At 36.0% G+C, this 13220-nt stretch overlaps 2 protein-coding genes across 2 annotated transcripts in view; both read left to right on the top strand.

Annotated features, from left to right (window-relative positions):
• The window catches only part of LOC117996891 (circadian clock-controlled protein daywake-like), a 31690-nt gene extending 23114 nt beyond the window's left edge, over window positions 1-8576 (top strand). Inside the window, exons 5-8 of the mRNA XM_069509798.1 lie at window positions 4456-4696; window positions 5570-5709; window positions 6736-6879; window positions 7631-8576. Coding sequence (XP_069365899.1) covers window positions 4456-4696; window positions 5570-5709; window positions 6736-6879; window positions 7631-7791 — 686 coding nt within the window. The 3' untranslated portion in view covers window positions 7792-8576. The remainder of the gene's footprint in view (window positions 1-4455; window positions 4697-5569; window positions 5710-6735; window positions 6880-7630) is intronic.
• Window positions 8577-9463: 887 nt separating this feature from the next.
• On the top strand, window positions 9464-12441 carry LOC117996888 (circadian clock-controlled protein daywake-like). The gene is made up of 5 exons (XM_034985027.2): window positions 9464-9601; window positions 9991-10237; window positions 10601-10734; window positions 11262-11402; window positions 12059-12441. The coding sequence occupies exons 1-5, from the start codon at window positions 9487-9489 to the stop codon at window positions 12208-12210; spliced, it is 789 nt and encodes a 262-aa protein (XP_034840918.1). The 5' UTR covers window positions 9464-9486; the 3' UTR covers window positions 12211-12441.
• Window positions 12442-13220: the final 779 nt, after the last annotated feature.

Raw genomic sequence — 13220 nt, 5'->3', positions numbered from 1 at the left:
TAAGCGTAACGTTTTAGCACGCGAGTGTCGTTTCCTTCTCAGATTTTAAGCGACCGCCAAGGACTTCGCCCGGCGATATTAGACCTACAGGGTGTACCTAGGTCTAATAGCGCCGGGCGCCTTTATTCCATATCCCGTGAGAATTTACAAAAAATCGGCCTTATTACTTGTCTACATTATAGGTAGACCATTATTCAAAATTGAAATATACTCCTGTGTAACAGTATAGTAGGTTTCTATAACTGAACAAAATTTCAACTGTGCAGCACTTATAGTTTAATTTTAATATGGCTGTGACACACCGACAACAGACCCGCAGACTGATGGAATGGACGAGAATATAATGGTTCCTTGTTTTACTACGGATTCCTAAAAAGAGATAGTATGATAATATTATTATGCCCCTTGTAGAAATCAAAATTAACTTTCGAGGTCTTACACGTTTTGCAAATTCTCATATTCTCGGAAATGATCTCATGTCTGGATGTCTCAAGTTTTTTATCGTCTAAATAAATATAAAAGGAAAAGCTGATTGACTGGCTAACTGATTTTCTGCTGAAATTTGGGATGCAGATAGCTATTATGACGTAGATATCCGCTTAGAAATGATTTTTTTAAAATTCAATCCCTAAAGGGGTAAACAGGGGGTTGAAATTTGTGTAGTCCACGCGGACGAAGTCGCGAGAATAAGCTAGCATTTCAATAAAAAACAAATAAACACTGAACTTTCAAGTTCCTTATAGAGCGCTACATAAATAAGGAAGTAAGGAATAAATAAAACCATATTTTTTTTAATTCCTAGAAGATTTGGATATTTTGCTTATTTTCCTTCAGTTGCCTAACAGTCTTTATGCGGTCTACCTTTCCTTTCATACAAATATTGCCCGATTCGGTAAGCGGGCGCATTCGTGCACCGACGGTTGCTAGTTGCAATCATAATATTTGAACTTAATTTTATAGTATTACTCGTAGTATAAGTATTTTATAAAATGAAGCTTTTATTAGTGCTCGCAGTGTGTGCCGTTGGATATGCTAAAATTCTACGTGAGTATTTTTTTCCGCTACAAGTTAGCTCTTAAGAGCTTAAGAGCTACCATCAGGTCAGCTGATGGTAAGAGATGATACAGTCTATAATGGAATCGGCCTAACTTGATAGGGGTATGGCAGTTTCATTAAACTCATACCTCTGAAGTCTGATCGTGATCGGTTTCTACAAGGTATCGTACCGGAACTCTAATCGCTTGGTGGCATGCACGGCTTTGGTGGTAGGGCGGTAACTAACACGGCCGAAGCCGGGTACAAGACCAGACCAGAGATCATTAGAAAATATAAATTCCCCAATGGCCCCTGCCGGGAATCTAACGTCGCGTCGGACTGGGACCTCCCACTTATAAGACCATAGCACTTACCACTGCGCCAGGGAAGTCGTCAAAATCGTAAAGGTTGAACTATATAAATATACAGTAATCGCAAAACAATCTGAAGTTGAAACAAGGCGGTTTGCGCAGGTCATAGACTAAGGATAAAGCCCTGCTGAGATCTGTTGTAGTACCATTGTCGTGTCCATATTAGACTACTTGTGTCCAAACTTCGATCTCGGGCACGGACCTCTAACTTTTCAAAGATATGGAAAAAATCGTGAAAAAACCTGTATGCCTAAGAGTTCTTCATTTATGTTCTCAAAGGTGTGTGAAGTGTGCCAATCTGTACTTGGTCTACGTGGTCGATTATGGCCTAAGTCATTTTCATTTTGAAATTAGACCCCTTCTCGGCAATGGGCCGGGGATGGGCCAATGATGATGAACAGTGCAGGGTTCCACCAGACTGCCTTCACACTTGGCATCTTAGTCATTTTTGTACTCGAGTCTTGTATCAATCAATCAGCTTATTTGCATCGCCTGTTGGACAAAGGCCTTCCCGAGAGCGCACCACCTCACACGGTCCTCCGCCTTCCTCATCCATCCTTAAGAAGTGGAATTCATAAAAATTGACATTGGCACCAAACGCCAATTTAGCCAGAAGACACAAACTTGACACAGAAAAGAAAAACAATATAACAATAGCATTAAGTAATAATAGCGACATATACAAATATTGGTGCAATGAATAACCTAACTGAAGTTCTAGTTGGAACAAGGACTTTTAATTTACTTTCACAAATCTTTGTTTCTGAAAAACCGGTAGAACTGGTAAAATTATATGTAAGTAATGACTATAGAGCACCGGCAAGATGCTGCCGTAGTAATCGAAATGGTAGTAGTCAGAACACGGTGTTTAAAAGTTTTATTTTATTGGAAAAATCAACGGTTTAATATACTAAATAAGCTTAAAATTAGCTAACAAAGCTAATAATAGATTATCACAAATAAGTATATAAGTGCACATAGTAAATTGTAATATAGGTATATTGCACATTATTTGTATATTATTTAGAAAATAAACTTTCGCTGTAAAAACAATTGAACAACGAACACCATCCATATTGCTATAAAATAATGAACTAAGAGCCAGCGTGTACCACACCTTCGTTATTTTATTAAAACTGAAAGTTTCTCTGCATATTAATTGTCCCCAACACAGGAGGAACGATCAGCGACTATGAGCCAAACATCATAGTCGCAGATCGTTCCTCCCCATATTATGTTCTTCCCCGGGATGCAAGCACTTTCTTTATCTTTCGTCAAAATCAGTTAATCGGAAAAGCAAGCAAACAGATAATCACACTTTTCTTTTTATAATAATTAATATGGAAGAAGAAGATAACTAGAAACCCAAATTTTTAATAAGTACCTGCAAAATATTTAATGAAGCATAGGCAATAACCGTGACCAACTTTATGATAGTTCATTTTATGCTCTATCTATGGTCGAATCTCCAAATTACATTTTAATTTTCAAAACAATTTTGGTATACATTACTTTGTTAAGTATACAAAGTCCATCGCTTTATTTTTTTACTTTTTTCTTCTTGGTAGAAACGGCATTCCAAACCAGTAAGTTGTAAATTAAACTATGTAGTTGACGATTCAAAAGCACTTGTAAAAGTTTACTTGAAGAAAAATACATTCTATTCTATTTTACCCGACTACAGCAAAGCCAAAAAGAAGGGTTATGATTTTGGCAGTCTATGTATATGTAGGTATGTATGTATGTTTGTATCTGTGTTCCAGTGTAGCGTCTAAATTGCTGGCCCGATTTTGATGAATGAGGTGTCAATTAGTTTCTTGTTATGATCCGGGTGACATAGTCTACATTTTATACGAACAAAATCGATTTGACGGATCTACCATCCAAAAAAGTGGAGGTGTTTAAAACATTTTTTTTGCTATTGTATCGAGTGGGATGTCAAATGAAAGAAGAAAAATACTGAGTTTATAAATATAAACATAGTTAAGACGATCGTAGTAGGGTTTTAGTTTTCAGGATACCCTCAAACTCTCATACCTGAGACCATTCGAGCAAAGCCGGGGTATTATTAAATTATAGTGTATCATGGATGTGTTTCCGTATTGCATGTTGACTAAACGCAGGTTACATAGGTAGGAAAAAGCATTGCATAAAAGAGCCACGATGTCGTCTAACCATGACGGTCGGGATATGTCGAAAGTTAATAAGAGACAGATTGAAGTCTTTCGTAAAATAGGTTTTTTAATAAGCCGATTTCGTGATTATGGTTTATGCTTGGGTAACTGCGAGTAAAGGTCGAACTGAAAGATTTACGAGTATATCGTCTTGTATATGGCTCAATAATGCTGTTAATAGCTTTTTAGTGACAAAATTTTAACCATATGCGGAGGTCAGATGAGATATCGATCGCTTAAAGTAAAAACTGTAGCCCGTCAAATATATTATGCCCTGAATAAGGACACTTATAAAGGAGATTCGAGTGTACCATGCAATGGTCGTGCTCAATAAAAATGTTGACCAGTCTCGGAGGTCAGATATGAGATATAGATCGCTAGTAAGAACGTGTGGCCCGTTAAACAATATATTATGCCCCAAATAAAGGCACTCATGAAGCAGATTCGAATATGGGCTTGCAATCGTCGTCTTTATGGCTCAATAATAGTATATTTTCATAGCGGCTAAATTTTAATCAGTTGTGGAGGTTAGATATATCGATTGCTTGTAGCCCGTTATCATCAAATATATTATGGCCTGAGCAAGGACACAGCTGAAGGAGATTCGTTATGACAAAATGACAACAGTATGAACTAAGGCCCAGCGCGTAACAGACCTACGTTATTTTAAAAAACCTGAAAGTTTCTCTGAGTACTGTCCCCAACACAGGAAGGAAGGCCAAAGCTCCCATGATCCAAACTTCCTGGTCGCTGATCGTTTCTCCCTGTATTGGGGACAATACGCAGAGAAACTTTCAGCTTTTATAAAATAACGAAGGTCTGGTACGCGTTGACTCTCTCTCTAGTACTAAAAACCCCATTTTAACTTTTTTCAGCCGAGGACTTCCCACAATGCAAACGCAGTGATCCAAACCTAGAGAACTGCATCCTACAAGCAGTAGAAACGGTCAAGCCGCGACTTCTCAACGGGATCCCTGAAGCGAGCGTCCCAGCCTTGGACCCGTTCGCAGTGCCCACCCTGAAGTTGGATAGAACTGCCAACAACTTGAGACTAAAGGCCACCATTAAGAATATGAAGGCGTATGGAGGATCGAACTTCAAGATTGAAAAACTAAGGTACGTAATCTAATTTAATTTTGTTAATTAGCTTTAGGAAATGTATGATAAGTTTATGCATGCTGTGGTTGCCTATAATAAGCTTGTTATTTTGTGAATGTATTTTAAATAGTTAAAATTGTTTTTGTGACTGTATTTGTGAATGACTAAGCTGTAGGTAAACCCAATAAAGAAAATAAAATAAATCATATTATTATATTTAGACTTCAAAACTATTAATTTATTATAGGTTTTACGTATAATAATCTGAACTAATGAAATCTATATTTTTTATAATTTTTTTAGTGTTTTACCTACACTTCATCGCAAGGCATCGGGCGCGAACCCAGAAGATGCAGGTTCGATTCCTGCCGGTTACGCAATTTTTGATATGTATTTAAAATTATTAAGTAATGAAATCTTTAATAATGTTTGATTTGTTTACTCAAACATTCAAACATTGGACTTTTACTTTCACAATTTCTCAATTTACCTACTCGTTACATTTGACTGATTACATGTTTCACTTCAGTGGTGCTATTGCAACTCTTAAACACTGACCCCAACGAACTCATGCAAATTACTTGCATTACATCTATAATAATATCTTTTAGTCGATAGTATTGTAAAATATATTGTCTTTCCTAAACAGCATAATTTTCCCGTCCGATTTAATCGGATTAGTTGAAATGAGCTTATATATAGCAATAACAGCTTAAATCACAAGGCTGCTTACTTTTAGTACATGTGTTGAGCTATTGAACGTAGCAATGTGCCATATAGTTATGTGTACCACTATACGAGCAATAGTAAAATAAAGCAGGTTCACAAACAATCTTTTATTTTTTCCAAATTCGGTTCATTTGTCTCAATTTTTTTTTTCATTATATCCAGACTGAACTTGAACAATAAGTATGTAGGAGAAATAAGACTAACAATCCCCAAGTTGGACGTGTCGGCTGACTACGACGTGCGAGGTTCCCGCATCCTGACCCTCGATATCAGCGGCAAGGGCAAATTCAGGAGCAACTTTAGTGAGTATACTGAACTGTTAGAATAAAATGATTGATATAGTTCGTGCCAATAACAAGAGCAATAGCAAAACAACAATGAATAGACATCTAGGCAAGCGCCCTCCAACCTAGACCTCATTATTGCTTGTATAAGCATGATTGTCGTCAAGCGCAAGCCTAAAAAGAAACGAGTCGAAATGAAACTGTTTTAATAATTCCGTCTCACAGACTAAATGCATTTGTGGTGAGTAAGTGACAGAGAATTGCCGCTATTTTCGATTCGTTTCTTCATCGGCATGAGCTATATCTGAAACTATAACGGAGAAACTGAGAAACTACTTATTATAAATCTTAAAAATTTCAAACTTAATGTGGGTGCCATTGTATTTTCTCAGAGTACTATAACATGATCACAGAAATATGCAGATACTATTGAGCATAGTTTACTTAACTCATAATAACTCTAGGCTACAGTTGTAGTCATAATAAGAATCTCAAAATTCTAATAGAGTTTACATTATACTCGTAGGTAAGTACGTCTCCTAATGTATCCAAAACACCTGTGATCCAAAAGCTTAAGATTTATCGAGAGTAGATTATGGCTTGAAGCGACATTTTAAAATTTACCTGTATTTCATGTGGTTAAAGGATTTAGTCGCTATTAGGGCGGCTATAACATACGTGATAGGCTATTGTAGAGCTGTGTAGAGTTACATTTTTGCGCTATCATAAATCTAAATATATAAAAGAAAAAGGTGACTGACTGACTGATCTATCAACGCACAGCTCAAACTACTGAACGGATCGGGCTGAAATTCGGCATGCAGGTAGCTATTATGACGTAGGCATCCGCTAAGAAAGGATTTTTGAAAATTCAACCCCTAAGGGGGTGAAATAGGGGTTTGAAATTTGTGTAGTCCACGCGGACGAAGTCGCGAGCATAAGCTAGTTACCTATATAATTATAAACATTTGTGACATTTTCATAGATGTAGATTCTTATTTTGTTATAAGTTAAATTTAAACTAAGTTTTCTCTCTATTTGCAGCTGGTATAACTGTCATAGCCAAGGGTAGTGCAAAACCTGTCCTCAAAGATGGTGTAGAATATTTGCAGGCCGACAGGATCATCACAAAACTGAAGATCGGTAACGGACAAGTCACTATTGAAGACACTGAGAGACCAGTTGCTGGTAAGTTCTGAGATCCTTTTATCACAGGAGATTTCGTTGTTGCGAAATCTCCTGTGATTAAAGGATTTGTAGAGAAAGACTGAAATTGCATTGGCTATTCATATTCGATTTTAAATATTTGTTGAATCCGATAAAATCACTTAGAATTTCCAAGATCCACACTAATAATATTAAAAAAGGTAAAGTTTATAAGTTTGGATGTAAACTCCGAAAATAATGATCCGATTCTGAAAAATCTTTTAATGATAGATAAGTGACAACAATATTCCCGAACGCTATAGGCTATAAATTATATCACGCGGGAAAAGTCACGAGCAAAAGTTCTAAATAAATAAGATCGTCGAAGCATTTTTAACGAAACTACCTTACCAAGATAAATAACGAAGTACCTATCTACTATTTTCTATATTGAGTTGTTTTTATCCTGATAAAAGATTGAAGATTTTTTTTGCCTTTTATGATATTTCATAAAACAACTCTGAAAATTGCTAACCTGGAATTACTTGACTGGTGAAAACAGGGTCACCAGAATGCTGTGTTGAATGATTCTACAATAGATTCAGTGTTCTGCTTTTGACTTGAATAAGTAAATATAGAAATCAGTCAAAAATATCGGCAATTTATTGGGGTCTTTGTGAATCACTCAAATAACCAAAAAAAAATATTTACAGTTCTACAGATGCACCCCTTTAGTGTAATATATTAATAGCATAACTCGAGTTGTTATTCTAAGAGCATAACTTTTTTACAGCAACATCGGCTGCGGCTTTCTTCAACGGTAGCCCCTCAATCGTTTTGGATATTCTGAACCCACTCGTGGAAGAAAGCAGCGCGCGCATCTTCAAGGCTTTCTTCAACAAAATATTTGGAACCATTCCTCTCCAGGAAATCCTAGTTGAAGACGCATCGTAACTTATTCTGTTGGCACATTACAATTTGGAATAAGTTGAGGGAGTGACAGCGATAAGTTACTTGCTGTGATAATAAATTAGTTTATGTTAGGTTCCTTTAACTTTGTTAATGTATGTGACGTCTTACCAAGACACAAGATATTTTAAAGTAATGCAATTTCAACGCTTTTGAAATTGAGTTTTATCTGTTAAGACGCCAAAGAGTAAGTGTACCTGCTTTTAGTACCTAGGTACCTAGTAAATTATGAGACGTTGGTCCGACATACGAGAAGCGGTCGACACACCTTTCTGAAATGCCTTCCGTATACGGCCTCCAACAGGGAAAAATGGCGCACCATAGTCAAGCAGATGATATCTCGAGGGAGTCACAATCCTCAAAATTGAGGGACCGACGCGAGAAGAAGAAGAAGGCCTAGTAAATTATGATTATAAATTGGTAAAGTGTATAGTTATTTACTTATTGATAGTTAGGTACTAATATTATAAATGTAAATTATGTCTGTCTGTTTTCTTTTATCACGGGCCATCAGTTTAACTGATTTTGACAAAATTTAGTACAGAGAATACTTTTTTACACAGGCTTCTTTTTATTTTGGAAAATCAAAGACTTCCTACGGTATTTTAAAAAACCTTAATTGACGCGGCGGAAGTCGCGGGCATTTTGTATTTCATGTTGCATGTAACTACTGATTTACGTATTAGAAATCGTACTTATTTTTATATGTTCATGATCTTGACAATCTACGAAGGTAGATAAGTACAAACGCATAACTAGTGCAATTATTTTGTGCTTCTGTTTAGCTTTGCAAATCATTTCCTGTATTGGTAAGGATACTGTTCGGTTTATGCCATAGTAAACCATTTTTTTTTTCTCTTTTACTATATTTACTATACTTTTATATTACTTTTATTAAATTATTAAATAATGAATTGTTTTATTTTCAAAAATACCTACTACCTGATGCCTTCAATAAATCAAAATATCACCATTTTATTTTTTAACCATAGGTAGGTAGGTACTTACATAAGTTACAGCATATTTTCAATGTGGTTGTTAATGCCCTGCATGCGTTGCAAGGTTTCTTTTGTTTGAACGACTTGCGCGCCGCGCCACCTGTGTTTTTTCACGTGTGTTTTTCGTGGATGGAAACCATTCCGTAAGTGCCAAGAAAACTTTGTTAGTTTAAACTTAATTGGATGAACGATACTCGAACGCGTATATTATTAAAACGAACATATACTTAGTTAATGATTTTTTATATAATATACTCAGATGTTATTGTATTTTATGGGGCTGTAGTACTTTTATTTTTTTATCTTTCATCTATGCAATACTAAAAATAGATCGACTTGTACCTAATCGGAAGAAAATTATTCATAAAATATTCTATAATTACTACATCAATATCCAAATCTGGTAGAGGAAGTAATCTAAAAACTATTCTACTTGTAATACTAAGCTAAAGACACCACAGACATATTTATATTAAGGTCGTTAATCTTAGTAGAAACTAAGTACTCGCACCTACTTCATAATAAGTACTATAAGCCTTACATTATACGTCCTGTAGACCTTAGATGCGAGGCTAAATTTTTTCCACATATGGCTGCAACATTAACCTGTTACTCCTATTATAAAGGCTAAATGGCTCATTGGCAGTCTTAGATGAATTTCCAGTTATAGTGGACAAACATCATGATGATCGCGATAGCCAGGTTCTTGATAGTGGGCCTTTTCGCCAGTTGTGTGGTTGGTAGGCGAGTGCCGGAGCAGAATAGTACAAGCAATGGAGATAATATGGAACAATTGGGTAAGTTTTTACATTTAGTTTCACAATCAAAAAACATTTTTTTAATAAAGAGAAAAAGAGAGTAAGGGCGTTTGTGCACTCATCCGCATTCGGTTCGTATCCGTGATTCTTTGAAGTGGCCATCATACAAATACGTAAGTACATTTGATCCGTATTTTTTTTCGCGGATCCGTAAAATCACGAATGAGTGCACAAATGCCCTAATAGTGGATATTGTAAGTATTAAAAACAATAAAAGTTAAAATCTCATCATGAGTATTTATAGGTCTCATCACACTAATATTATAAATGCGAAAGTATGTGTATATTCGGTACGGTTGAGGTACGGAACCCTAAACGTACCATAATTTCTACCTAATAAAATAATTATGTCTCCGATTCGTTTCTAGCCAAGAAGCCAGTCTGTCACTATAGCGACCCCAACGTAAGTGAATGTATCAAACGCGTAGCAGAACAAGCAAGGCAGCTTCTAGCCCACGGCATCCCATCCTTTGGCATCCAACCGCTTGAACCCTTGAAAGTACCGAATATAAGACTGAGGCAACACAACATGCCTCAAAACCGCTTTAAATATGATGCCTGGTTCACTGATACGACAATATATGGACTCACGAACTACACATTTAATAAGCTTGAGTAAGTTAGTTATTATAACAACGATACAAATTTAAAAAAGTTTAAAATTTAAAATTTAATTTTTTTTTGTGTGATGTAACCACGAATTCATGGTTTTCAGATTTTCCCCCTTATGTCTGCTATAAGACCTACCTACCTGCCAAATTTCATGATTCTAGGTCAACGGGAAGTACTCTGTAGTTTTCTTGACAGACTGACAGACAACAAAGTGATCCTATAAGGGGTTCGTTTTTCCTTTTGAGGCACGGAACCCTAAAAATCTAAAGATAGGGTAACCGTTAGCTTTGTACTTAGTTATTTAAATTAAAAAGAAAAGTTTCCAAAAAAATTGTTCTAAATCAAAATGTTCAAAATTTCTTACAGCATTTACCCAGAAGATATAAAAGTGACTGGCAATATTAGTTTACCGCGTCTGACGATGTCAGGCGAGTATGTCGTAATCGGAGAGTTTCAGATGCTGCCAGTGGAATCTACCGGCATAATCCACGCCAATTTTAGTAAGTAAAGATATTCAATCGAAATAAAAGCCAGGCATGCAAAGACTTCCAATTCCGCGTAAATTAGAGTCGAACAGAAATAAAAATCTACCTAAATGAATGGCCTACTAGACATGCCAAGAACGTGTTGTTACTTTAGCAAAATTCATTTGTCTGAGAGCAGAATTAGTTAGTTATTTATAAAGGGTAAATATTTATTTACGGGTAACTATAAAACCTAGATTATACAGTAGTTTAAGAACCATCAATTTCAATTACAATTTCAATTGTTGTGATTGGCTAAATATGTGCTATTCTTGTTGCAACAATGCATTGTAGCCAATAGTGAGCGAGCGTCAACCAATCAGAGGTGATTGCGATCGTGACATTGTACCTGTCATTCTACCGCAATCGAGCAGCTGATATTCTATACAGACAGTTTCATATCGAAGCCATAATAAAACCAAATAAGAACATGCTACTGTTATTTTATAAGACGAATATTTTAATGAAAAGATACTTATATATTATTACAAATTTTTTTGTAGCAAAATGTACCGCCGCTCTTGATGCAGTGGGTGCCAGAGTCCACAAAAGAATGGTTATAAAAGACGCTAACGTAAAATTGCGCTGCACTGGGGCCATTGAAGCAACACTAAGTGAAGCTCATTCTACCACTGGTGAAATGGGTAAGTTATAACAAAATCATAACATTAATAGGTACTAAAAAATGGTTTCAGTTAATCACTATCCATATTATAAATGCGAAAGTGGTTTGTTGGTTTGTCCTCCAATCATGTCGCAACGGAGCAACAGATTGACGTGGTTTTTGCATGGGTATAATTTAAGACCTGGAGAGTGACATAGGTTACTTTTTATCCCGGAAAATCAAAGAGTTCCCACGGGATTTTAAAAATATAAATCCATCCAGACGAAGTCGCGGGCATCAGCTAGGTAAAAATAATTTAGGTACCTAGTAGAAGTTTGCTATGAACAGTAAAGAAAGCCAGTCAAAAAGTGATCGGAGAACCTCGAACAAATGGACCGAATTAATATAAATTCATCTTTCATTCCATAGTCCATACTATACATTAATATTATGAATGCGAAAGTGCCTGTCTACAAGCTTTTCACTGTCCAACCGTTAAACCGATTTTGACGAAATGAATCGTGCCAGGGATGGACATAGGCTACTTTTTATCAAAGAGTTCTCACGGCGTTTTTAAAAACCTGAACCCGCGCGCACCCACTTACCTACTCTTTTCAAAAGGCAAAATACCTATACTTTACTAAAATTCTTTACATCAATCAATATTAATCTTTATAATCTTTATTTTCATTGCAGAAATGATAACCGACCACATAATACACATGCATGCGAACGAGTTAGCAAAAGAAGTGCAGCCAGCAGTCGAGACAGCCCTCGGCATGGTGCTCGAAGACATTGCCAACAAGTTCCTGAAACACATCCCCACTAATATGGTCTTCCCCAATTAGAATACGTAGAACAACAATTATGTACCTTTAATAATATAGACCCATATTCACTAACTATCAGTTCACTATCAATATAGTGATCTTGTCATCTGATTGGTGAAATTTGAAAACGCCACTCATCCGTACCTTTATCAATTTTTTTTTTTAAATTCATTATAGGCAAACGCTTGACCACAATCACACCTGATAGAAAGTGATGATGTGGCCTAAGATGGGACGCATTTACCTAGAAGATGCCTATCTTTAGTTGCTTAATTCATACCCTGTGAATTTGGATGTAATGTTCGTGAATTCGGGTGTATGTTTCTAGTCAAGAGAAGAGTTTATATTTACAAAACTGAGTGCATTAAGTTCGATATACTTATAAATCACCGTTAAAATCATACCTACTTAAGCGTGCTAATTTATACTATTTATTTAATTTATTTGTTTTAATGCAATAAAGTTTTAAAAGATAAATATCGTTTCTATTTTATGAGACTCACGTAACATGTAAATACCTAAGATAATCCAGTTGCTTAGGTACTTAAATAGAAGTTACATAACATGCAATTAATTAGGCCATGTAACTTTATAAACTTTGTCTATATCTTAAAAGCAAAAATATTTTATTAATCACGATTTTTAGGGTTCCGTACTTCAAAGAGAAAAAAAGGAACCCTTAGAGGATCACTTTTTTTTTTAAAGAACATTAGCCATGTTAAATGACTAATATTCCCCTTTCCTCTCCAACTAAGCGTCAGGCTTGTGCTAGGAGTAGGTACGACAATAGTGCAACGGGCGGGGTTTGAACCGTCGACCATTCGGTTTTCAGTCCACTCCTTTACCGGTTGAGCTATTGAGGCTCTTTGTTTCAACTTTGTTGTCTGTCTGTCGTGTCTGTCAAGAAAATCTTTCCTTTGCCGATTTCCTACCGAATAGGAAAACTACGATATGCCTACCGAAACCAGGGAAGGAACATTTCTCCCTTTTTAAATTAAACGCTTTTGGAATGAAAAAATCAGGAAGAA

This window comes from Maniola hyperantus, chromosome 4, assembly GCF_902806685.2.
Source record: "Maniola hyperantus chromosome 4, iAphHyp1.2, whole genome shotgun sequence".
Classification (NCBI taxonomy): domain Eukaryota; kingdom Metazoa; phylum Arthropoda; class Insecta; order Lepidoptera; family Nymphalidae; genus Maniola; species Maniola hyperantus.
Note: the sequence above shows the minus strand (reverse complement) of the source record. Positions and strands in the feature narration are given on the sequence as shown.

Bases quoted from the DNA above. Each gene is read 5' to 3' on its own strand.
- LOC117996888 (XM_034985027.2), top strand. From the start codon at position 9,487: ATGATGATCGCGATAGCCAGGTTCTTGATAGTGGGCCTTTTCGCCAGT. The intron at 9,602-9,990 runs GTAAGTTTTTAC...ATTCGTTTCTAG, and splicing joins AGATAATATGGAACAATTGG to CCAAGAAGCCAGTCTGTCAC. The intron at 10,735-11,261 runs GTAAGTAAAGAT...ATTTTTTTGTAG, and splicing joins CATAATCCACGCCAATTTTA to CAAAATGTACCGCCGCTCTT.